At 64.0% G+C, this 23,710-nt stretch overlaps 3 protein-coding genes and 1 long non-coding RNA gene across 5 annotated transcripts in view; 2 read left to right on the forward strand and 2 right to left on the reverse strand.

Annotated features, from left to right (window-relative positions):
- The window catches only part of SPATC1 (spermatogenesis and centriole associated 1), a 19,004-nt gene extending 16,717 nt beyond the window's left edge, over positions 1–2,287 (forward strand). Inside the window, exon 5 of the mRNA XM_026488874.4 lies at positions 1,958–2,287. Within this exon, the coding sequence (XP_026344659.3) occupies positions 1,958–2,287 (330 nt within the window). The remainder of the gene's footprint in view (positions 1–1,957) is intronic.
- The window catches only part of LOC130543299 (uncharacterized), a 24,654-nt gene extending 18,492 nt beyond the window's left edge, over positions 1–6,162 (reverse strand). Inside the window, exon 1 of the long non-coding RNA XR_008958542.1 lies at positions 5,315–6,162. This is a non-coding gene — a long non-coding RNA (uncharacterized LOC130543299). The remainder of the gene's footprint in view (positions 1–5,314) is intronic.
- LOC113247627 (sphingomyelin phosphodiesterase 5) lies at positions 4,355–6,735 on the forward strand. Its single transcript, XM_026488872.4, has 7 exons — positions 4,355–5,440; positions 5,538–5,610; positions 5,835–5,975; positions 6,050–6,139; positions 6,226–6,289; positions 6,367–6,505; positions 6,580–6,735. The coding sequence occupies exons 1-7, from the start codon at positions 4,613–4,615 to the stop codon at positions 6,733–6,735; spliced, it is 1,491 nt and encodes a 496-aa protein (XP_026344657.2). The 5' UTR covers positions 4,355–4,612.
- On the reverse strand, positions 6,733–16,491 carry OPLAH (5-oxoprolinase, ATP-hydrolysing). Of its 2 annotated transcripts, none has more exons than XM_026488870.4 (27): positions 16,279–16,491; positions 15,849–16,072; positions 15,584–15,775; positions 14,934–15,033; positions 14,729–14,852; positions 14,455–14,650; positions 14,206–14,371; positions 13,965–14,103; positions 13,819–13,886; positions 13,417–13,682; positions 13,146–13,258; positions 12,889–13,059; positions 12,535–12,672; positions 12,302–12,440; positions 12,068–12,180; positions 11,681–11,832; positions 10,955–11,115; positions 10,772–10,873; positions 10,524–10,698; positions 8,673–8,857; positions 8,398–8,544; positions 8,178–8,312; positions 7,893–8,042; positions 7,649–7,806; positions 7,413–7,573; positions 7,204–7,301; positions 6,733–6,946 (listed from the first exon to the last, which is right to left on the reverse strand). In XM_026488870.4, exons 2-27 carry the CDS (start codon positions 16,017–16,019, stop codon positions 6,797–6,799), a joined length of 3,870 nt encoding a protein of 1,289 aa, XP_026344655.1. In that variant the 5' UTR covers positions 16,020–16,072; positions 16,279–16,491; the 3' UTR covers positions 6,733–6,796. The 2 variants fall into 2 exon arrangements, with proteins under 2 accessions (XP_026344655.1, XP_044236144.1); XM_044380209.3 differs by having other exon boundaries at positions 15,849–16,138; positions 16,279–16,482.
- Positions 16,492–23,710: the final 7,219 nt, after the last annotated feature.

Consider the following 23,710-nt stretch of genomic DNA (forward strand, 5'->3'; position numbering starts at 1 on the left):
ACAGCGCCAATGGACCAGAGATCTCGGACCCTTTAGGACAGAGCCCTCCGCCTTGCTCTGCTCAGCCCTGCCTGCTTCCCAGTGCCTGCAAGGTGCGGCAGGGACTCACGCCCATGGCTCCCTGGCTTCAATGGGGTGCCTTCCTGCTCCTCCCCACTCATTCCCCTCGCCTGCCCCTCCACTCTCAAGGGGTCACCTCTTTGGGGCAGCCTTGGCCTTGTCTCTCAGTGTAAATGGACCCGTGCCCCTCTCTGCTGTCCACCACCCTGGCAGGGTAGGTGCAGTGAGCTCCATGCACCCAGTGTGGCACAAAGCAGGAGCTCAGCCACAGCCCCAGAGTGAGCAGACGATGGGTCCTGACATCCCCACAGGGGGCCGAGACTTACAGCTATCGACCCGCCACGCTCTGCGCCATTCAGCATGGAGACCTGCAGGTTCACCTGCTTACCCACACATGTTGGCCGAGCTCTGCAGTCTGGCTGATGTGGGCACAGGAACCGGCAAATGGAGGGAGAAGGCTTAGGGGCCAAGAGGAACCTAGAATCAAGGAGACAGGCTTGTTCTAGTGTTGACTGTGCACCCAAAGTCCTGAGCATAGGGCCCTAGGTGCCTCTCCCAGAGGTCAGGGGTCACCTAGCTGAGCCCAGCCATGAGTCCAATGCTCTGTTCGCATGACCAGAGGAGAGGACAGAGGATTTTCCTGGAGAAGGTGAGGCTGAGCAGCTGGTTCTGGAGGCTTCAGAACCAGGCTGGTGGGCACCCAGGGAATGGTTGGAAGGGGTGAGCACGGCCAGATCAGGCCCCAAGAGGTGGAGCAGTGGGAAGTGCGGGAGGGCTCAGGCAGGGAGAGACCCCCTCCAACTACTTCAGACCTGTCAGCCCGTGGGTCTGGGCACAGCTGCACCTCTGACAGCTACATCATTCACAGGACTCAGTGCAAATGAAAATACAGGGCTCCTTGTCCAAAATCATAAAGAACTTCAAGATGGCTACAGCAGAGCCTTAGCGGGGTGTGGGCCCTTCACAGGGGGCCTTGAGTGAATGTGCAGGTCACATGCCCAAGAGGCAATGGCAGGAGTGCAGAGGAGGCGCTGACTTCCTGCTTCCTGGTGAGACGCTGTGGGATGCAGTCACTGCCTGGCTGGGGGGACAGGCAATGAAGAAGTGGGTGGAGGGGCGCCTGGGTGGCACAGCGGTTAGGCGTCTGCCTTCGGCTCAGGGCGTGATCCCGGCGATCTGGGATCGAGCCCCACATCAGGCTCCTCCGCTATGAGCCTGCTTCTTCCTCTCCCACTCCCCCTGCTTGTGTTCCCTCTCTCGCTGGCTGTCTCTATCTCTGTCAAATAAATAAATAAAATCTTTAAAAAAAAAAAAAAAGAAGTGGGTGGAGACCCACCTGTTGCTGCCAGACCCCAGGTACCAGGAGGGGTCACCACAGGAGCAGCAGGACCCCCAGTGCTGAGACCGAGGGTGCTTGGCTCAGGGCCTGGGGTGGTCAGTTCAGCACGAGGGGAGGACAGGGCCTCTCTGAAGGAGGGGCGTGGGTGCTGGGTGTTGAAGATGGAGCTCAGCGTGACAGAGAGGGGACCTGGAGAGAGGGCGGAGGTCTCAGGGCAGGGAGCCAGGAGGGGGCCTGGGAAAGCCCCTGAGTGGTATGGGCCGGGCACCCCCGTGGCCATCAGGGACCCCTCCTCTTTCCTTCACCTCCAGACTCCCAGCCATGCACTGTCAGCATTTCCTAGCCTCAGCTCAGCCAAGTCCCTGCTGGCAGGTGGAGCAGGCAACAAGGAGGGGGTCTGGGGAACTCTCCCCTCCAGCTCAACCCGCTAGGACCTCCAGGACACCTCTCCCTGCACCCCCCCCCCACGCACAGCCACACCCCTCCACCACATTTGTCCCTCTCTCGCCTTCGTGCCAGTGCAGGGCGGAGGGACCCTGATGGCGGCTCTCCCCGCAGGCTTCCCTGAACCCCAGCGACCACAAGCTGGACGAGGAGCTGTGCCAGACGCTCACACAGCGCTACGTGAGCATCATGAACCGGCTGCAGAGCCTGGGCTACAACGGGCGGGTGCACCCGGCGCTGACCGAGCAGCTGGTGAATGCCTACGGCATCCTGCGCGAGAGGCCGGAGCTGGCAGCGTCCGAGGGCGGCTCCTACACCATGGATTTCCTGCAGCGCGTGCTGGTGGAGACGGTGCACCCCAGCATGCTCACCGACGCGCTGCTGCTGCTCTCCTGCCTCAGCCAGCTAGCGCATGACGACGGCAAGCCCATGTTCATCTGGTGACACTGGCTCGCGCCAGCCCAGGTCCACCCCGCCGTGCACCCTGGTGCAAAGCCATTAAAGCTTCCCACAGACGCTAGCCCCTGGGCCCGGGCCAGAACTCGGGTAGTGCTGTGTCCTCTGGGGTATCCGGCCAGCTCCCCACTCCCCTGCACCCCTTTAACCCTGCCTGCTCTGGGGCTCCATGCCCACCCCAGGGCTCTTGGTGAAAGCCCCAAGGCCAAAGCTTGCCAGCAGTTTGGCTAAGGGAGTGTGTTCAAAGGTCTCAAGGCTTCCCTCACCTGGCAGTGGGAGCAGCAGGAACCCCCGAGACTTGGAGACTTGGAGGGGAAGAGCAAGAAGCTCGGTGCCAGCAGCCTTAGTGGTGTGCCTGGGGCTGAAGCCTGGGTGCAGAGTGCAAGGCAGAAGTGGGGAGGAGACAGGATGTGGATATGGGAATCCTTCCCTCGTACTAGGCCAGGAGCGGGAGGAGCGAAGCAGGAGAGGGGGCAGGGAGGGCTTTGGACCCTCTGTTGAGGGCAAGAGGATGTTAGACGGAGGGGAGGGAACCAGGAGAAAGTAGCCTCACCCAAACCTGAGCCAAGGGGCAGCCCAGGGAGATGTGGCCAATTCCTAAGGCACTGCTGGCCCAGCACGAAGAGGCCAGCTTCACAGGGCTCTGAGGCTGAGCTGGAGAGGGCAGCACCTACCTGCTGCAGGGACCGGGCAAGGCCAAATGGGAAAGGGGTGGAGTGGGGGTGGGGGCTGTAAGACAGGACACCGGGAGGGGTAACCTGTAGACAGAGGGGGAAGGGCCTGTGGACAGTGCAGGAAACCAAGCAGTGTAGGCAGGATGCTAGTCCTTTCGAGGGTGTGTGTGCGAGACGAGAGAAGGGCAGTGGGGGCAGCCCACAGAGTGGCCTCTGGCCCACAAAGGGAACAGGAGAGGACCTGTCTGAGGAAGGGAAGGAGGCTGGAGCTGCAATGGGAGGCAGAAGGTGGGCTGAGGAGGTGGGAACGAGGACCTCAGCAGAGGAAGCTCCTGGAGAACCAGCAGGAGGAATCAGGTCAGCAACCAGCGGGGAATGCAGGGAAGGAGGGGGCTGGGCAGGGGGGGGGAGCAGGAGCTCCCTGCCTCTCTGCCCTCCCCCATCCCAGGCCTGCTACTTCTGGGATCCAGCCAGACCCCTGGGAATGGCAGGGAAGGACTCCACATACAGATAAGTCGAGATCTATAGATAGAAATATAGCTCTGTCTGCTACAGAGAGAAGGCCCGGCATCAAGATGCACCAGGAACAGGGAACACAGCCAGCACCAGCTCTTGGTTTCCAAAGGAGCTCAGGGATTCCTGCAGAACTGGGAGTGGGGGAGGCTGAAGCCCCCCTCCAGCTCCCTGCCAGTAGGGTTAATGGCAGCCCTGACTCAAACTACAAGGCAATTTAAGAGGCAACCAGGACAGCTGTGGGGTCTGGTTCACAGCTCAGATTGGAAAGGTGGGGGCCCAGGCAGCACCTGAGGGAGCCGAGGCAGCACAGTCCGGGGAACCAACGGAGCAGGTGCGAAAGGGCTCCCGCCATGGGGGGCTGGTTTCCACGTGGCTCACGTGCCCCGGGGGCGGGGGGGGGGGGGGGCGGCACAAAGCCCAACCAACGGTCCCTTACCCCCAGATTGGAAGCTCCTTGGGGTAGGGTCACAGAGCCGTCACCACGGGGGTCAGGCCTCTGGGGGAAGCTCTGCGGAGCGCTGGTTAGGCCGCTGGGAGTCCCCCGTCCCTCCTCTGGGGATGTCTTTGAACTCAGTTGCTGGACACTGCAACCCAGACAGACGGGTGGGGGTGGGGTAGACCCTGCAGTCTGGGCAACGGGAGGGCCCTGGCAATTAGGCCGCTGACTTGCGGGGAGAAGGGAGGGAGCTGGACACAGTACGCGCCGCACTCCCTTCACCAGCTAAAAAGGATCTTTCTCCACTTGGTGCAAGCTGCACCCCAGGCCCCCGCGGGCAGGTCTAGGGGTTCTCCCTGCAGCCTTGGGGGAGGGCGGGATGGGGCGAGGAAGATCTGAGGCGTGGCTGCGAAACCAGAGTCTCTTTCGCTTTCCCTTTTGTTCTCCCCAACGGCCGCCAAGACTCCGCGCGGGTGAGGAGAGCGCGGCTTCCCGGGCGCGCTGGTTTCCGCCTGCGCCCCCACTGTCCCGGAGCACAGCACCTTCCCGGCTCTGCGCACAGACTGCGCCACGTAGCCTTGACCCGCGACTCCCCTGCAGCTCCCGCGGACTCACCGACAAATCGATTCGCACGCCGGAAGCGACTGAGTCGCCCGGGCGTCCCGAGGCCAAGAAGCCCCGCGCGCCATGCAATCCACTCCCGACTGGCCCCCAACGCCCGGTGCCCTACGGCCCTCTCCTTTCCCGCACCCTGTATTGCACGCCCTCCACCGCCTGGCCCGAGCCCTGCTCTTTCCGGCTTACTGGGCCCTGGACCAGCTGCTGGGCTGCTGGGCGCCGGTGGCGCGCCCGAACTGCCGGAAAGCGCTGAGAGCAGCAGCGGGCGCCGTGGCGGCGCTGCTGCTGCTGCTCCTGGTCGGCCTGCCCCTGGCACTGCCGGGCCTGCTGCTCTGGCTGCCCCTGCAGGCTTGGCGCCGCCCCTTCTGCTACCGGCCCCCTCCGCAGTGCTGGGCGCCCCCAGCGCCCTGGCGCCCCCCAGCTGAGCCCGCGCGCTGCTTTGGCTTCCTCAGCGCCAACCTGTGCCTGCTCCCCGACGGGCTAGCGCGCTTCAACAACTTGCGGCACAGCCAGCGGCGGGCCGAGGCTGTGGGCGGCGTGCTGCTCGCCGGCCTGCGGCCCTCGCGCTATGGGACTACGGGCTGCAGTTCGCCAGGGCAGGGGACGCCGGATGGGGTGCTGACGGCCGCGGTGCCGGCAGGTCTGGACTTCGTGTGCCTGCAGGAGGTGTTCGACCTGCGCGCGGCGCGCCGCCTCCTCGGCCACCTAGCGCCCAATCTGGGCCCGGTGCTGTACGACGTAGGCTCCTTCGGCCTGCAGCCCGGGCCTTACCTCAAGCTGCTCGGCAGCGGGCTGCTGCTGGTCTCGCGTTACCCGCTGCTGCGCGCCGCCTTCCGATCCTTCCCCCACGCACGTCGCGAGGACGCGCTGGCCTCCAAGGGACTGCTTTCCGCACAGGTACAGGCCCACCGGCCGCGGCGCTACCTGGCTGGGGAGAGGGCTGGGCGTGGGGCCAAACTGGCGAGAGTTGCTGGGGCCGTCCACGGTGTTGCAGGCGCAGGTGGGCTTCCTGGACGGGCGGCGCATCGTGGGCTTCCTGCACTGCACACATTTGCATGCGCCGAGCGGTGAGCCCCGCGGACGGGATGGTCAGCACGTGGGCAAGCAGCCTCGCCTCTCATCCTGGCGCCGGCAGGTCCCAACCCTCGTCTGCATCTCCGCTTCCCCCACTGTTTGTTCACTGCCCGGAGCACCGGGAGCTGGGTGGAGTGCCCTGGTGGGCTCGCAGATCGGGGCGGGGCGGGGGAGGGGGTGCGCATCTGGGCTCAGACTTCCTCCCCCACCCCCGCAGGGGACGGGCCCTTGCGCTGTAAACAGCTGACGGTTCTACTGGACTGGATCGAGCAGTTTGAAGCCGAGAGCCGCCAGAGTGGCGAGGCCGTGGCCTTCAGCGTGCTTCTGGGTGACCTCAACTTCGACAACTGCTGTTTAGGTGAGGGGCAGGCTGCGAAGGGGCGGGGCTGGGCGGCCTGGCCCCGCCCACCGAGCGTTGGCCTCTCCCCGCAGACCAAGCTAAAGAGCAGGAGCACGAGCTCTTCAGCCAGTTCCGGGACCCCTGCCGGCTGGGCACTCGCCGGGAGCAGCCCTGGGCCCTGGGTACGGCGCCCGGGCGGGGAGCTGTCCTTGGGAGGGCTCCGGGGCCGCGGCTCCCCCCGATGACCGCCCTCCCCGCCCTCCCCCAGGCACGATGCTGAGCACTTCCACCCTGCGCTGCTCGGTGGCCTGCTCCCCAGAGATGCTGCGGAGGTGAGTGGCGCCCTGGGGGTCAGGCACCGCCCAGGACGGAGGGGAGCGCTGGCCGCGGTAACACCGCCCGTCCTCAGGGCCCTGGAGCAGGAGGAAGGGCGCCGCCGCTACCTGGCAGGCCCTCCCGGCGGCGGAGGCCCCCGGGCTAAGCCCTGGAGGGGTCGGCGCGTAGACTACGTCATGTACCGGGGAGTGGCCGGAGGCCCGCTGAGCCCAGTAAGTGCCGGAATTCCGGGCGCAGGGCCGGCTGGAGCTGGGGCGACCCCTCAACCCCTGACTCCTGCCCCCAGGAGGTGGAGCAGGTGACCTTCAGCACCGCCCTGGCGGGGCTCACAGACCACCTGGCCGTGGGACTTCGGCTCCGAGTGTCCGCGCCCTGCCGGCACGCGCACGCTGGCGACAGTTGCGAGGCCGGGTGGAAAGACGGACACGGACGCAGAGCGTGAGCCTGGCCAGTTGCCGCGGGGACAGGGCGACTTAAGAGCTGTTTATTGTGGGGGCCCTCCCTCACACCGCCTCCTGGGCTCTGCGGTACTCATAGACGCTGCCGCGCTCAGGGAAGGCCGGGGGCTGCTGGGGCGACCCCTGCGGCTGCGGGGCGGGGTCATCCGGGTCCCCGTAGCCCCCACCGCCTGGTGTGTGGAGGCAGAACACGTCCTGTGGAACAGAGGGGCAGGCTCAGGGCGGGCATGCCCTCCCCGCACGCCGCCTCCCGCTGCGGTCCCATTCCCCTGCCCCTGGGGCAGCGTGTCCACGGGGCCCACTGGACCGCGGAGGCCCACTGCGCGCCCTCTTCCCCTCAGAAACCAAATTAAACTACGCGTCTGGTCATCTTTGCAACTCTGCTCACCCTCTGTGGAATGCCGATCAACAGGGGCGGGCGGGAATGAGAGAGGACAGAGCTCGACCCTTACCCCGGGGTACACGGGCACCGACGTCTTCCCCCCCAGATTCACCGTCCGGCCGTCCTTGCGGATCAAAAGGTTTAGGCCACGGGCGCCGGGCTCGCCCCCTGCGAGAAGAGGCGAGGTGGGCGGAGCCCAGGAGGCCGGGATGGGAGAGGCGGAGGAGGTTGGTGGGGAGACCGGAGGTCCCCCGGCCGCAGGGGATCGCGGCTGCTCACCGTGGAGGCCGTAGGGCCGGAAGGCGCGGCGCTCGGTCAGCACAGACAGCAGCGCCTCCTCGCGGAAGAGCAGCTCGCGGACGACGCCGTCGCCGCCCCGGAAGCGGCCGCGGCCCCCGGACCCTAGCCTCAGCTCGAAGCGGCGCACGATGACCGGGTACCTGCGCGGGCCAGGGGCTCAGCGCCGCCCGCCCGGGCTCCCGTGCCCCCGGCCCGGCCCGGCCCTCGCCGCTCACCTGCTCTCCAGGATCTCGGGGTCGGTGATGCGCGTGTTGGTCATGTGGCTGTGCACGCCGCTGCGCCCGTGCCAGCCGGGGCCCGCGCCCGCACCGCCCGCCACCGTCTCGTAGTAGCCCATGTGGGCATTGCCCAGGGTCACATTGTTCATGCAGCCCTGCCAGGGGCAAGCGGCATTGGCTCTGGGCTGGAGGGACACCCCCCACCCCAACATGCACGAGCATGCCCACCCAGCCGCCGCACCTGCGAGGCCGCACAGGCCCCGAAGGCCCCTAGGATGACGTCCACCACGCGCTGTGACGTCAGCACGTTGCCGCCCACCACGGCCGCTTCGGGGGATGGGTCCAAGATGGAGCCCCTAGGAATCACAACGCGCACCGGCGCCAGGCAGCCCTGGGGGGGAGGGGCCGGCTCTCAGCGCAGCTGGGGAATACACCTGCCCCTACCACCAGCACCCCAGGACCAGTCCGTGGTCGGGCTGACCGGCCCCCAGGATCATTCAGGGTGACACGGTCCGCCCCCGTGCACCTGGTTGAGCGGGATGTCTCGGCCCACCAGACAGCGCAGGGAGTAGATGAGGGCTGACAGCGTGATGGCCCGCGGTGCGTTGAGGTTGCCAAACACTTCAGGCCCGGTGCCGCTGAAGTCAAATACTGCGCTGCCCTGCCCACGGGAGGGAGGGGGGAGAGGTCATCAGCAGCCGGGCGGCCACGCCTCGATGCCCTCAGCCCTGCCGCTGCAGCCTGACCTGACTCAGGTTGATCTGCACGCGGAGTCGGATGGGGGAACCGTCGTCCATGTGGTCCTCTGCCGACACCTCCAGGGGCAGGCCTCGGGCCTGCCGCGAGGTTCCAAAGGCCCGCAGCATGTCCCGCACGGCCAGCTCAGCGTTTGCCTGGCAGACAGCATGTTCACCCGGCAGCCATGCCGCCGACCAGGTGGGGCGGGTGCTCCCCACCTCCCCACCCAGCTGCCTGGGGGCAGGCACAGAGCTGCCCCCCTGCTCCTGCCCCCTCGGCCCACCTGAATATGGCCCATGTAGGCCTGCACCACATCCAGGCCGTACTGCCCAATGAGCTCTCCCACCAGCTGGATGCCCTTCTGGTTGGCTGCCACCTGCGCACGGAGGTCCGACAGGTTGTCGTGCAGGTTCCGAGTCCCGCTACAGCCAGGAATCTTGCCTGGAGCCCGCAGGGCCTCAGTTACCGCTGGATGGAGGAGGTCACCACTGAGCCACCCTGGGCCCCTGGGGCTGCCTGGTGCCCTGCTCCCCACCTACTTCACCTCTGCTGGGCACCGTGTGGGGCACCCCATGTTGGCCCTTCACTGGCTCCCCCACAACCCTGCTGACTCCCCCAGCACTCCAAAAACCCCCAGCCTCCTCCCACCTGCTCAACCTTCTCCTTCGCACACTCCAGCCCCCCAGGGCACCCTAGACTAGGACAGATAGCTCTGCCTGTGACCTCACAGGAGCTGGGAGGTTCCCCGGGGCGGGGGGGGGGGGGTCCTTCCCTCAGCAAACTCTGCTCCCGCCAGTGAATTCCTCCTGCCCCACCTCCCCACCTCCTGCCCCACTCCCTCCTGCCCTTTCTGGGCTTCCCTCCCCTCTCACACCACTTCCCTTGACCCTCCCCCAATCACACTGCCCCCAGGGCCCTCTCTCAACTGCTGTGAAAGGCCATCAGCTGGCTCTCTGTGCCTCCTACCCCCCCCCCCAAACAAATCTGAACTAGGCCTCTACACCCTGGCAAGCCCCAGAAAGCCCCAAAGACTGAGGGAAAGCCTCTCTCCCTAGTCTGGGTCACAGTACTCTCTCAGGCTCCCTGGGCACCGCGTCCTCTGTCACGCGCCTGCACATGTCCCTCCCATGATCCCTGCCCCTTGCCCTCTGCTCCGTCCACCCTGACCAAGGGAGCGGCCAGGCCTGGGTCATTCTGTTTGTGTCTTCAGCACCCACAGCAGCCTGCGGCTCTGTTACCCAACGCTCCATCCTGCCCACGCTACCTACCCTCACTCTGGGATGCCCCCTGGGCTCCCAGGCCCCTGCAGCCTCACACCAGCTCTGAATTTTCCACTGCCCCTGTCTCCTGGACCACACTGCAACTTCAGCCCCAACTTCCCTGCAGCTGCTCTGAGCTCGGTGCCAGAGCCTCCCTCCGTCCTCTCACCATCCAAACTTGACTCCTCACCCCCACCCCCAAATCCCATCAAAGGCTAACCTTGATCTCCAAGACAGCAGTCCCTACCCCCACTTCTGCTGCCCAGCTCGGGGGTCAGCATCATGCAGGGCAACCACAGCCGCCCCCCACCCCACTCAGCCTGGCCTCTGGGCCACCCTCCAACCCCCCCATTCACTCAGCACATAGGCTGAAGGCTTTCATGGTGTGTAGGCAGACCGGTGCAGGCCCACTGAAGCCCTTCGTGGCCACCCCACTACCCAATGACTCAGACCCAAAACCAAGAAAGTTCTCTAAGAGCCTGTGTCCCTGGCCCCCATCCTCACTGCTTCTCTGAAGCCCCCAGACCCAGTGCAAACACAATGCAGACCGTCACCACCACGAGCAGCTGCCTACCTTGCAACGGCTCCTCTCCCTGCCCCATGCCACCGGTGTCCTGGCCAGTTCCCCACCCCCAAAATCACTGAGGCCTTCCTGGGCCCAGGTAGAGTTTGCCTCAGCTCCTCTGGTCATCTCTGAGAGATGATCTGCAATCACTGTGGGGTCGCCAGCTGGCTCCCCCAGGCTCAAGGCGGGCCCGGGCCAGTAGGCTGTGTCCCAGTGCCCCCCTGGCCTTGCTGTAAGGAGCAGCCATGTGTGCCAGCCCACCGAATCCTCCTCCCTTCCTCGCCATCGCCCCGACCCCACCTCCACTCACCCTCCTCCTGGAATACTCCCCCCTGGACGAGTTTGAAAGACAGAAAGACAGCGCCCTCCTGCTGCAGTGTGGTGGAGTGGGGGGGCATGGAGCCTGGTGTGATGCCCCCGATGTCTGCATGATGCCCGCGGCTAGCCACATAGAACACAGGCCGAGCCTGACCTGGCCAAAACACCTGGCGGTGGAGAGCAACTGTCAGCTGGGCCAGCCACCCTTGCCCCCCAGAGACAGCGGGCAGAGGCGCTCACCGGTGTGATGACAGTCAGGTCTGGCAGGTGGCTGCCCCCGGCGCTGGGGTGGTTGCTCAGCAGCACGTCGCCAGGGTGCAGGTCAGCCCCCAACTGCTGGATCTGAAGCCAGGAGACGGTCCCGAGTTGGAATGGCGGAGGTGAGGGGCGGGGTAGGGGAAGCAGACAGGGGACCCGCCAAACCTGGAACTGCACGGTCTCCTGCATGGCGCCCAGGTGCACAGGGATGTGGGGGGCGTTGGACACCAGCCCCCCGTCCGGCCCAAAGAGGGCGCAGGAGAAGTCCAGACGCTCCTTGATGTTGGTGGAGATGGCTGTGCGCTGCAGGATGCGGCCCATCTGCTCTGGGGGCACAGAGTGACCAGGCACCCGCTGGCCCCACCCCACCCACAGCACAGCCCTAGACTACGAAGAGGCGGGACCCGCTGCCTTCAAGGCCCCAAGGGCGGTGGTGGCTCACCTGCACACAGTGAGGCCGGAGCCAGGCCAGGCCTTGGCTGGGGGAGGGGCACCCCCTTCCCCTCCATCCCCGCCTGGAGCCTCACCAAGGACCTGGAACCCCACACCGAGCCTCCAGCTTGCCCAGCACAGTAAGAAGCTGGCGCTGAGGCACAGGACTCAGGGCCCCCAGCAGGCCCCCGGCCCGACCCTGCACAGACGGGTTCGCTGTGCCGAGCCTGTTTCCCGCCCGCAGATCCCATGGCTGCCGGTAGGAGTCAGGTACGCGCACTGCCCAAGGCCCGCTGGTGCAGGGGGCTGGCCATCCCAGCGCCAGGGCCACGCTGTGCACCCTTCCCCTGGGTCACACTCCGCCTCTCTCCGCACAGCCCCGCCGCCAGCCACAGGGCCTGTGCCTCTGCCTGCCCGGTACGCAAGCCCCCCCACCCCGCAGGGGGCAGGGCCACTCACCAGCAATGCTCATGAAGCGGTGTGAGAAGATGGACAGGTGGATGGGGTCAAGCTGGGCGCCCACCGTGCTTGGGGCCTCTGCCCCCACAGAGATGCGGATGTCCCCCGTCTCAGTCACCTCGGCCTGGCAGCCTGGCTCCACCAGGATGGTGCTGAGGGTAGGGGTGCAAGAGGCTGCAGGCACCAAGCCAGAGCCCGCATCCCAAATAGGGACCCCGCATCCCCAGGCAGGGGGACACACCAACCATAAGGGACCCCGGAGTCCTTCATATTCCTGTAGCCTTGGGCAGAGAACCCTCCACCAGGACCCCTGAGCTCACCCGTGCCCTGGCAGCTGTGGCCCCAGCCCTCACTCCCATGGCCGCCCCCAGCCAGGCCTCAGCCCACCTGTTGCTGTCAATGATGAGGCAGGGCCCCTGAAGCTTGTGCCCGTAGCCCAGCTCTCCCAACAGGTATACGGGGGTTTCCTGGTACCCCCCCTCAAAGTAGCACTGGGTCATCTGAGGAGGGTGTAAGAGGAGTCAGGTTCCTAGGCCCAGCTCCCTCCCTGGGTCTCCCCATCCACACCTGTCCCCATGTCCCTGTGGCTGTGGGTGGGCAGGCAGAGCCAGAGCCACCCACCTTGTCTACCCGGGGAGGCCCAGTCTGAGCTCTGGGGACATCTTCAAGGCGAAGGCCACTGCGGCCAGTGCCCCTCACACGCACGTCGTCTACCACCACTGGCCGCTCGGGGATGACGAAGCCAAACTCCCTCATGTACCTGTATGTCCACCGGCCCCGAGAGGACTCTCAGGGCAAGGTGGCCGGGCTGGCAGGCCCCCCACCAGCGCTCCCAGGACACGGAGTTCGCGTACCTCTCCACAAAGGCTGCCCCAAAGTCTCCGGCCCGGGGCGAGCGGGCAGTGGCCGGGTGCCGGTGGGCAGACACCATCAGCGCACAGTCGGTGCCCTGGTAGCGCAGATGCAGGAAGCTCTCAGTGCTGATCTGGGACCTGCGGCAGTGGGGCAGGAGGGGCACTCACACGGGGCCCCCGAGAGGACTCCTGTCCTGCCTCCCCAGGCACGCAGGAGTCCAGCCCTCCTTGACCACTGCCCACTGCAGGGGCCCCAGCACCGTCTGGGAAATCAGGCGGTAAATCCAACTGGGGGTGGCTGGGCTGCTGCAAGCCCTCTGCGTGGCCAAGCTCACCCAGCCCCTTGAGCCGCACCTGGGAAAGCCCTGGGTCCGCAGGGCGTCCACACACTGCTCCTCCAGGCGGCTCAGCCTCTGGTCCAGCTGCACGAAGGTCTCAGGCGCGTAAGGCAAGGAGCATGGCTCCTGCGCCTCGTGCACCACGTCTGCCAGGGCCAGCCCCAGTGCCGACAGCAGCCCGCTGTGCCTGCGGGACAGGGGCCTCGGCAATGTGGGGGTGCCTCCCGAAGCCAGCCCCCCAGCCTAGCACACGGGGGCCACTCCCACACATACCTGTGAATGTGCACAGTGTCCATGCCCAGGGCCCGGGCGATGGCACAAGCATGCTGCCCACCAGCTCCCCCAAAGCAAGCCAGTACGTGGGCTGAGGGGTCATGGCCTCGTGCCTGGGAAGCCAGAAGAGGGGGCAGTGGGCATACCCTACCCTGTCTGGCCCCCGACCGCCCCCCCCCCACCGCCGTTCGGTTGACTGAGTGGGAGGTGTGGGTGTGGGGAGCAGGGCTGTAGGGCAGGGCAGGCAAAGGAGAGGGCAGGGCAGGCGTACCTGCGTGAGCGCACGGATGGGCCGGCACATGGCCTCGTTGGCCACACGCACGAACCCCATGGCTACCTCCTCCAGGCTCAGCGGAGAGGCCGGGCAAGGCCCGTTAGTCAGGAAGCTGTTGACCTCAGTAGCCACAGCCTCCAAGGCCTTTCGGGAGGCTTCAGGGGACAGTGGCTGGTCCTCTCCCGGCCCAAAAATGCAGGGGAAGGAGGCAGGCAGTAGGCGTCCCAGAACCAGATTAGCATCCGTCACTGTCACAGGACCCCCTGGGAGGTGTGCACGGTGTGGGGGTTGGGGGCTGGAGACGGGGTCCAGTACTAGGCAGCAGGAGCAGGGCCGAAGGGGTGGGGTGGGGCTGGGCAGCATGGGAAGGGGCCTGGTGGGGCAGATCCCAGTTCTTACCTTTACGGTAGCAGGCAGGGCCAGGATGGGCTCCTGCAGACTCAGGCCCCACCACAAAGAGGCCGGACCTGGGAGAGGGAGGACTGGACTTAGAGGTGTGTTGGGAAGCAGGGCTAGGGGGCCCCAGCCCAGGTGCAGGGGCTGACCTAAAGAAGAGGCGGGAGCCCCCACCAGCTGCCACTGTGTTGATGTCCAGCTGGGGGGCCTGGAGGGTGACACCAGCTGTGCTGGCCTCAAAGACATGCTCAAACTCCCCAGCATAGCGGCTCACGTCGGTGGATGTGCCTGGTGGGGCAAGGGGTATGAGGAGTCAACTCACGGACCTGGATGCCCGGCATCGTCTGGTCCTACGGGCAAGACTCCTGACCCCACCCTCAGCCTTCATACCTCCCATGTCAAAGCCGATGACGGGCTGGCCGCCCTCCACCCGGTAGGTGGTGGCTGCATAGCCCACCACACCCCCAGCAGGTCCAGACAGCACAGCGCGGGAGCCGCTGAAGGAGTCCATGGGTGCCAGGCCACCATCAGAGCGCATGAACAGCACCTGCACGTCCTGGGGGCAAGCAGCTGGACAGTGAGGGGCTGGGCGGGCACATGGTGGGGGTGGCTGGGAGAAGGCAGTCACAGGCGCCTCACCTTGAGCTGGCCCTGGAAGCCGCGGCGGAAGCCCTGCACGTAACGCTGTATGGTGGGTGTCAGGTAGGCGTCAGCACAGGCCGTGTGCCCCCGAGGCACGATGCGAACCATGGGCATGGCCTCCGAGGACAGTGACACGTGTGTGAAGCCCAGCTCCTGGGCCAGCGCGCCCACCTGCTGCTCGTGCTGGGCCCACCTGTCACAACGACCCAGTGGTCCTCCTGCCCACAGCCTCCCGCCCACCACCCAGAGCCCCTGGCCAGCCCGCACTCACGCGTAGGAGTGCATGAGCACGACGGCCAGGCTGCGGATGCCTCGGGACAGGAGCCCCTCCAGCTTCCCTCGCAGACCCCCGAGGTCCACGGGCTGTTGCACCTCCAGCAGGTCCCCTGTGCGTCCTGCCAGGAAGCCCGTTACCACCCGGTCAAAGGCCCGGGAGGGCCTGCTGCCCCCACACCCCGACACCCCAGGCACCGCACCTTTGACAGGTGTCCCTGCGCCCGGCTCCCCGCGATACAGCACCACGCGCTCGTCCACCTCCAGCACCTCTTCATACAGTACCTCAGGCATGGGCACGGCCTGGGGGCAGGCAGAGGCTCAGAGAAGGCCCAGGCCTGAGGGTCCTTGCTGGGGTCCTGCGTGGGCGGGGCAGTGCAGGCGAGGGGATGTGTCCCAACAGGCCAGTGAACAGGCCCAGGAGACCTAGTCAGACAGGGCGGGCCCCAGCAAGGCCCACCCAGGGGGCAGCTCTCTGCCCCAGGCACCTGAGTGCAGCCAACTGCCCCACCCCCACAAGGGCAGCTCCCTCTGGGAATGCAGCAGGGCCAGTGGGGGAGGGTCGGGAGGGAGCGCTCCTACCCCTTACCCCAGATCAGTTTGTCTTGGGTCGCTCCACGCCCGGAATCCAGGACAGGGCATGGCGGCAGGCAGGAACAGGACTACCTGTGACACTCTGAGGGCTTGGGGGACACCGTGCCTGCTGGGGGTGCTGGAACCTCCCCTCTGCCTATCAGCTGGTGGCCTTGGGCCGGCACAGACCCTTCGAGGACTGCCCTCCCCGAGGGGCCACGGCGTCCCTGGGAAACCAGGGGCAGCTGGACCCAGCACCAGCTGGGGTGGGTGAGCTCACCAGATCGAAGAGGTCCTCCCGGGCCTGAGTGCCCACGTGCAGCAGGTCTCGGAAGCCACGTGTCACCAGCAGTGCCACCCGCTCCCCCCGCCGCTCCAGCAACGCATTGGTGGCCACCGTGGTGCCCATGCGGATGCTGGCAATGCGACTGGTGTCCAGCGGCCGGTCCCGGGGCAACGGCACGCCCCCCTCCTGGGAAGCACATGGTTAGTGTCGCGCCTCTGGTCCCAGGGCCCACCCCAGCCCGCCGCCCTGCCCTGGCCACCTGCTCCAGGATGCGGCGGATGCCCTCGGTCGGTGCGTCTACATAGTTGGCAGGGTCCTCTGAGAGCAGCTTCAAGACCCTCACGTGCCCCCCGGGGCACTGGGCAAAGACATCCGTGAAGGTGCCTCCGCGGTCCACGGCAAAATGGAAACGCCCCTCGGGGCCGCCCATGATGAGGGGGCTGGCGTCCAGCAGCGACTCTTCGGCCGGCAGTCCTGGCAGAACTGCACAGAGACTGCGGATCAGGCCCCAGGCCTGGGGTCATCCACGGGTTGGCAGCCGGGGCAGAGCTGGGGTGGGGAGACGATGGGGGTTCCGGTCCAGAAGGGGCCCCGGGCAGAGCGGGAGCTGCAGACCCAGCTCCGACGGCTGCCTGAGGGGCGGCCAGAGCGGGGTAGGTGGGGAAGCCAGACCTAAGGCCCCTCATTACCCGGTTCCCAGTGCCCCGGGCTGCGGCCGAAAGCCCCGGGCCCGGAACAGGTCTTTCGGAGGTGGACGCGCCACGGAAGCCCACGGGCTGGTGGGTCTGGGCTCTTTTAGCAGGAAGTGGCCCGGGGGGCCCGGGGCGGGCGAGGGAAGCCCCACTCGCAGCTGCTCGACCTTCGGGCCCAGGCCCTGTGGGTCGCGGGACGGGGCGGGGCCTGCGCAGACGGCGGGGCGGGGCCGGCGGCCGGGGGGCGGGAAGCCGCGGGGCGTTGGGGGCGGGGCGGCGCGGCCGAGGCGGGGTGGGGAGGAGAGGGACCGGGAGCGTCCTAGTGCGAGGCCCACCTGGCGGGTCGGCTCCGAGCCCTCGCTGTGTGTTCGCGCAGCGCTCCCTCCCTGCCCTGCCCGCGCCCGCCCCCGGCCCCGGCCCGGAAGCGGAGCCCGCCCCCCGCAAGACCGGTCCGGGCGCGCACGGCCCTCCCGGTTGCGTAAGGCTCCGGCTTGCCGGGAGCCATCCCGGAGGACGGCGGGGCGCGGGGCCGAGCTGGGCCAGGGCGGCGCTGTGCTGGCGCGCCCCCGGCCGCCGGGCACCCTAAGCCGCCCAGAGATCGCCGAGCCTTGGAGCCCCGGGACCCACTCTGGGTGCCGCGGGGCAGGGAGAGCAGGCTGCCCCGCAAAGAAATAATAGCCCAGACGAGCTCGAACTGCGCCCTGGCGCGAGGCAGTTACGCCGCGGGGGATGGGGGCCACCGGCGGGCGCGCCCTGCAGAACCCCCTTGCTCCCCTCGTGCTTGCAGGTGCTGTGGACAAGGGCCCCTCCACAAGCCCTCACCACCCCTGCTGCCCGTCCAAGGCCAACCCTGCCACAGCCTGGGAGCAGCAGGACCCTCACAACAGCAGGGCTGATGTCCCCAAAAGCCGTGGCCAGTGTCCTGACAACGGGGCAGATGGCTGTCCCACCCTGGCCTATTTCCCCACGGGCAGAAAGGTGCCCAAGCTTGGAGTGGGCTCAAACTGTGCAGGGCCTGGAGCAGGTCTTTTAGACTCCCTAGAGGGAACGGTGGGGATGGGGGGGGCGTCCCAAGCAGAGGGAACAGCAGGTGAAGGGGGCTTCAGCTAATGTGCCAGGCCAGATAGCCAGACCAGCAGGGCCCCCACCACACACACTTCTCCGTCCCCTATGAGCCTTGCCAGCCCTGGAGGTGAGCCTTGCCAGGTCCTGGAAGGTGAGCTAAGTCAGGAGCACAGGCTTTGGGCTGCACCCCAGGCTAAAACAGGGAGGGCTCCCTTCTTCGTGGTGGCCTCTGGCAGCCTCAGCACCCTCTTCTGTGTAGTGGGGGAGGGAAAGGGGACATGAAAGGAGACATGGTTTTGAAGAACTGTACCAAGAAAGGTACATGAGAGGGCAGTGCCGGGTCTATGACCTCTAACCCCACCTCACACCTTCTGACAGTGGCCCATGGCCTCCTCCACCAGCCCAGGCTCCAGCGGGTGTCTCCCCAGGTCCAGCCCTGCCTGGGCCAAGCATGGAAGACCTGAGCTCCCCAGCACATAGGGATTGGCCCTGGGATCAGGCCCACAGGACCCACGCCCCCAAGGATGAGCTGTGACCTGCCCAGATGACTGTGTACCCAGTGCACCCACTGGCAGGTGCCAGCCATGGTAACGCCCCCAGACCTCTACCACAGTGACCCCTTGTCAGCTTCCCATGCCTCACGTCCAGCGGGGCCCCTGGCTAATCACCGCGGCCACGACGGTGGAGCTCTACGTCCACCTGCTCTGAGCAAACCACGAGATGGTGGTCAGTAGCCCCACTTCAGTCAGGACCCCCACCCGCAGCCCTCACCATGTCTCCTAACATGCCCTAACAGCCCGCGCACCCTCCCACATGCCTGGATGATTGTCCCGCCCAATTCCCCACACGGCCTCTCCATCCTGGAGCTCGGCTGAGGGTCCATCCAGAGAGACTTCCACGACCCCCCATACCTACCACCACCTGGGGTGCTGTCCTCAGCCTTTTCACTGCCACAGGCACTGCCCCGCCCCCCACCCATCTTCACCCTGTGGCTGTGACTGTCAGCACACGACTGCATCTCTCTAAAGTTGCCATCCCCAAACCCTTCCAGCAGCTCCCCGCTGCTCTGCTCCTAGCCTGCAGCTCCTTGGAGGGGTCCACCTGCCACCTCCACTCGCCTCCTAACTCTCTTGACCTCACCTCCACTGAGGTCCTATCTGGCAAAACCAAAGAAGGCCCCGCAGCCACCCCAGCGCACAGTCCTCCTCTGACCGCCCGGGCACCCACCCATCCCCCGGCTGTGTGTTTGGAAAGCACCTTCCGCATTGGGCTCTTGACCCGCCTCCCCGACTTCCTCCTGCCGGCCTCCTTCACCACACCTTCTCGACGCATGTGTCCCGAGAAGTTCCCCTCTGCTATGGCCTGAATTGTGTCCCCCCAAAATGCGTACGTTGAAGCCTACCCCACAATATGACGGTATTCGGAGGCAGGACCTTTGGGAGGTGATGACGTCGTGAGGGTGGGGCCCCATAATGGGATTAGTGCCCTTATAAGAAGAGGCGGAAGAGTCTGCTCGTTCTCTCGTTCTCTCCGGAAGGTGAGGGCACGGCCCTAGAGTGGCCGCCTGTAAGCCCGCAATACAGCCTCACCGAGAGCCCCGCCCGCAGCCTGATCTGGGGGTCCCGGCCTCCGGAACCGTGGGGAGCGAACTGCTGAAGTCACCCAGCCGCGGTGGTTTGATACCGCAGTCCAGGCTGCGTACGTCCGCTCCGGTCACACTATCCCCCTGTGCACGCCTCCTGTCCCTCAGCACAGGGAGAGGACGCTGTGCCAGCACTGGCGTGGCCCTGTGGCCCCCCCATATCTCCCCGTGGATCTGCACAGCCAGAGGCGCCCCTGAAGCGTGGCTCCCGTCCCCGTGAGACCTGGGCTCCGTTGAGCCTGCCTACGCGGGGGCAGTGCCCTACTTGCAGAGCTGAGACCAAACCCTGGGAGCTGCCCTCACCCGCTTTCTCACCCACCACACCCAGCCTGCCGAAGGCCTACTGCTCACCACCTTCCGTCCCCTGCCCTAGCCAAGCCTGTTATTCCTCACCGGGAGGACTACCCACCACCCCCACCCCTTCCCCTCAGGCGGGGAGCCCAGGGGGCACAGACCAGGGGCCGATCCTGCCGTCAGGTTCCTTCTGGCCCGCAGGCCCTCCCGGTCCTCGTCCGCCCTCCCCTTCCCCAGCGCAGGCTGAGCACAACGCCTCAGCCCAGCCAACTTGCTGCCCCCTCAGGGCCTTTCACAGACTAACCCTCAGCCCGACCCCAGCCCTGTGGCTCCTTCCCTCGGGTCCAGCTCTGCTCCAGCACTGCTTTCTCCGGGCGGCATTCCTTCATATCACCCCTCAGCACCTTCAGCACCCGGCAGGCCGCCGCCCCAAGGGAGCAGGGCTTCCCCCCACGTTTCCTGCTCTTGGCACAAGTTGAATGCGTGAAGCCTCGTGGGCCCCTGAGAAGAGCGCCCGCAGGCCCTGGTGCTTCTCACCTCTTTCGGCATCCTTGAACTTGATGGTTCTGCGCCGGGACGGCCGGGGGCTGGCGGCCACTTCAGCCAGGATCCCGGAGCCACAGAAGCCCAGGCTGCTGCCCCGGTTCCGGAGCACCAGCTTCAGCTCCTGGTTCTCCTGGATGAGCTGCACGAGCCGCCGCAGCTCTTCGTTCTCCTGCGCCAGCCGCTGGATCTCCTGCCGCAGGCCCTCGTAGCTGCTGAGGAGGGACATGCCCGGCATTGGGGGCGGCAGCTGCCAGCAGCTGGCGGGCTGGCCAGGGACAGCGGACCGGACCCCGTCATTGTGAGGTCAGCGGCTGCCCCTGCCCCCGTGCCTCAGCCGCATTCCGGGGCCCAGCAGTTCCGACCGCCTTGAGCAGGGCACACCCGACCTCTGACCTCTTGTCCCTGGAGTCCCTCTAGGAAACCCCTCCTGGAGGGTGAAAGCTTCCTTTTTTAAATTTTTATTTTATTTTAATTCAATTAATTAGCACATAGCATATTGTTCATTTCAGAGGTAGAGGTCAGTGATTCATCAGTTGCATGTAACACCCAGTGCTCATCACATCAGTGCCCTCCTAATGCCCATCACCCAGTTACCCCAGCCCCCCACCCACCTCCCCTCCAGCAACCCTCAGTTTGTTTCCTAGAGTTAAGAGTCTTTTATGGTTTCTCTCCCTCTCTGATTTCGTCTTATTTTATTTTTCCCTCCTTTCTGCTATTATTCTCTGTTTTGCTTCTTAAATCCCACATATCAGTGAGATCATATGATAATTGTCTTTCTCTGACTGACTTATTTCACTTACCATAATACCCTCTAGTTCCATCCTGTCATTGCAAATGGCAAGATTCCATTTCTTTTGATGGCTGAGTAATATTCCAGCGTATATGCAGACCACATCTTCTTTATCCATTCATCTGTCGATGGGCATCTGGGCTCTTTCCATAGTCTGGCTCTTGTAGACATTGCTGCTATGAACACTGGGGTGCAGGTGCCCCTTCGGATCATTACATTTGTATCCTTGGGGTAAATACCCAGTAGTGCAATGGCTGGGTCGTAGGGTAGCTCTATTTTTAACGTCTTGAGGAACCTCCATACTGTTCTCCAGAGTGGCTGCACCAGCTTACATTCCCACCAGCAGTGTAAGAGGGCTCCCCTTTCTCCACATCCTCGCCAACATCTGTCGTTTCCTGACTTGCTAATTTTGGCCGTTCTGACAGGTGTGAGGTGTATCTCACTGTGGTTTTGATTTCCCTGAAGCTGAGTGATGTTGAGCATTTTTTCATGTGCTTGTTGGCTGTTTGTATGTCTTCTTTGGAGAAGTGTCTGCTCACTGGAAGCTTCTTTATCCCAGCCTGGCACAGATGTATTGCACGGAGAGGGAGTCAAAGATTCGGGCCTCCCCGTGGCCACCAGCTGCAGCATCTCCAGCCGCCCGTGCCAGGACACGGGGCTGGGTGACTGGGCACGGTCCCCGAGGTGGTCACAGCCAGCACAGCATCTGAAAGGGCCGGGAAAGTGGATGTTTGCGCTGCCTTGAAGGAGGGGCTCTTCTGGCCCAGCAGCTGAGGGAGCAGCACAGTGAAGACTAGGGCGGGTCAGAATTCCAGGGACATGGGGTGAGTCCGAGAGTGCATTAGGGTGGGGCTGGAAGCAAAGAGATGGGGCGGGTGGTGCCAAGCCTGGGGCAGGGGTTGGGGGGGGCAGCACACATGGAGGCCAGGCCCCCCCGGAGGGGGCAGTACAGACGGGGACACAACCTCATGGGAAAGGGCGGGGCAGGCAGCAGGGAGACCCTGCAAAAGGGCTGAGGACCTCAGATTCCCAGTGGCAGGGGAGCCACCCCTAAGGGTAGCAGTGGACTGTACAGTTAGGGCCCACGAAGGACTTCCGTCTCTCACCCAGTGCGCCTTCTAACCGGGCAGTTCTGTGCTGTTGCTGCCCTTTCCTGTCCTCTTCTCAGTTATGATTAGTATTTATCTCACATCATTTCCTTTTTGCTGGTCTGCTCAGTGCAGTTTCCACTTGTTAACCTGGGAACGGCAAGCTCTTGGGAGGGGGGGTCTTTGCAGTGGTGACCGTGGAGGGGGTCTCTGACAGCAGTGTTCCAGGAGACAGGGTGACACCTGCACTTAAGCTCGATGGAAATTATGACAATTTCAATGGTTCCTATAACTAGGAAATATCCTAATTCTAAGGATTATGGAGTAGGGCATTTCTGCAAGGACTAGAGATTTTAACTGAGAGGAATGACAGGCTCAGGGCAGTCAACTTCCAACTCAGACACTCTCAGAGGGGGGACTGTGGTAGGCAGAATTCTAAGGCCCCCACGACTCCTGTGCTGGGTACATGCCCTGCATAATCCCAGAATAAAATGGGTTTCACACCCATGATAAGGTTATTCATATGGCACGGAATGTGCGTGGCCTCTAGGAACTGACATTGCATAGTCAAAATACAAAAAGACGGGGCGCCTGGGTGGCGCAGTCGTTAAGCGTCTGCCTTCGGCTCAGGGCCTGATCCCGGCGTTCTGGGATCGAGCCCCACATCAGGCTCCTCTGCCATGAGCCTGCTTCTTCCTCTCCCACTCCCCCTGCTTGTGTTCCCTCTCTCGCTGGCTGTCTCTCTGTCATATAAATAAATAAAATCTTTAAAACAAACAAAACAAAAATACTAAAAGACAAAGAGAAAACCTCCAAAGTCACAAGGTAAAAATGACTTCTCACATATGAGAAAACCCAGTAAGATCAGAAACAATGGAGGGCAGGAAACAATGAGACGACGTATTCAGTCATTCTTTTAATGACTCAAGCAAGACTCCTAAATTCTGGAAAGTGATCTTTGGGGAATTAAGGTAAAATAAAGACAGTCCAAGACAAAGACAGAGAATTTCCTGCTAGAAGACCTGCCTCACAAGAAACACTGAAGAAAGTTCTTCACAGGATGGAGGCAGAGGAGATCCCGAACTCTTCTCCTTCCAAGGACACAGCAAATTTACAATGCATATGGAGGAATTCCTCCTGAAAAGGCCCTGAAAAGTGGATGAGCAGAGCCTCCACAACAAAGGACAACAAGGCAGCATTGAAATGGGTAAGAGTGGGGCCTCTGGCTCAGTCGGTGAAGTGTGAAGCGTCTGCCTTTGGCTCAGGTCAGGATCTCAGGGTCCTGAGATCTCAGTCGAGCCCCACTTGGGGCTTCCCTTGGGGGAAGTGGGCTTCCCCCACTTGCTTCTCCCTCTGCCTCTGCTGCTCCCCCTACTTGTGCACAAAGGAAACCATCACCAAAAGGAAAAGGCAACCTACTGAACAGGAGAAGATATTTGCAAGTCATACATCTGGTAAGGGGTCAATATCCAAAATACGTAAGAACTCAAATAACTCAACAGGTAAAAAAAACAACAAGCAACCTGATTTAAAAAATGGGCAGAGGATCTGAATAGACATTTTCCCAAAGACATGCAGATGGCCAACAGACGCATGGAAAGACGTTCAACATCCTCGTCATCAGGGACGTGCAAACCAAAGCCACGGTGAGATCGCACCGCACTCCTGTTAGAATGGCTGACGTCAGAAACACAAGAAATAACAAATGTGGGCAAAGATGCGGGAAAAAGGCAACCACTGTGGAAAACGGTGTGACGGTTCCTCAAAAGAATAGGAATAGAAATGCCCTATGACCCAGCTATTACACTTGTGGGCATTCGTCTGAAGAAAAGAAAAACACTAATTCAAACCGATATCCGCTGCCTTCTGATCACAGCAGCACTCTTCACGACGGTCAAGACGGAGGCACCACCCCAGAGTCTGTCCACGGATGACCGGATAGAGGCTGCTGCACACACACTGTCAAGTACCGCACAGCCAGAAAAAAAGAATAAAATCCTGCTG

The sequence above is a fragment of the Ursus arctos genome, unplaced genomic scaffold (assembly GCF_023065955.2).
Source record: "Ursus arctos isolate Adak ecotype North America unplaced genomic scaffold, UrsArc2.0 scaffold_104, whole genome shotgun sequence".
NCBI lineage: Eukaryota > Metazoa > Chordata > Mammalia > Carnivora > Ursidae > Ursus > Ursus arctos.

What these genes read in the sequence shown, in the direction of transcription:
- OPLAH (XM_026488870.4), bottom strand. Translation starts at nt 16,019, where the DNA reads ATGGGCGGCCCCGAGGGGCGTTTCCATTTTGCCGTGGACCGCGGAGGC. An exon ending in GGGAGGACCTCTTCGATCTG is followed by an intron (nt 15,034 to 15,583) that starts GTGAGCTCACCC and finishes GCCTGCCCCCAG; the next exon opens with GCCGTGCCCATGCCTGAGGT. An exon ending in GACACTGTGCACATTCACAG is followed by an intron (nt 13,060 to 13,145) that starts GTATGTGTGGGA and finishes CCTGTCCCGCAG; the next exon opens with GCACAGCGGGCTGCTGTCGG.
- LOC113247627 (XM_026488872.4), top strand. Translation starts at nt 4,613, where the DNA reads ATGCAATCCACTCCCGACTGGCCCCCAACGCCCGGTGCCCTACGGCCC. An exon ending in GGAGCAGCCCTGGGCCCTGG is followed by an intron (nt 6,140 to 6,225) that starts GTACGGCGCCCG and finishes GCCCTCCCCCAG; the next exon opens with GCACGATGCTGAGCACTTCC. An exon ending in CCGGAGGCCCGCTGAGCCCA is followed by an intron (nt 6,506 to 6,579) that starts GTAAGTGCCGGA and finishes TCCTGCCCCCAG; the next exon opens with GAGGTGGAGCAGGTGACCTT.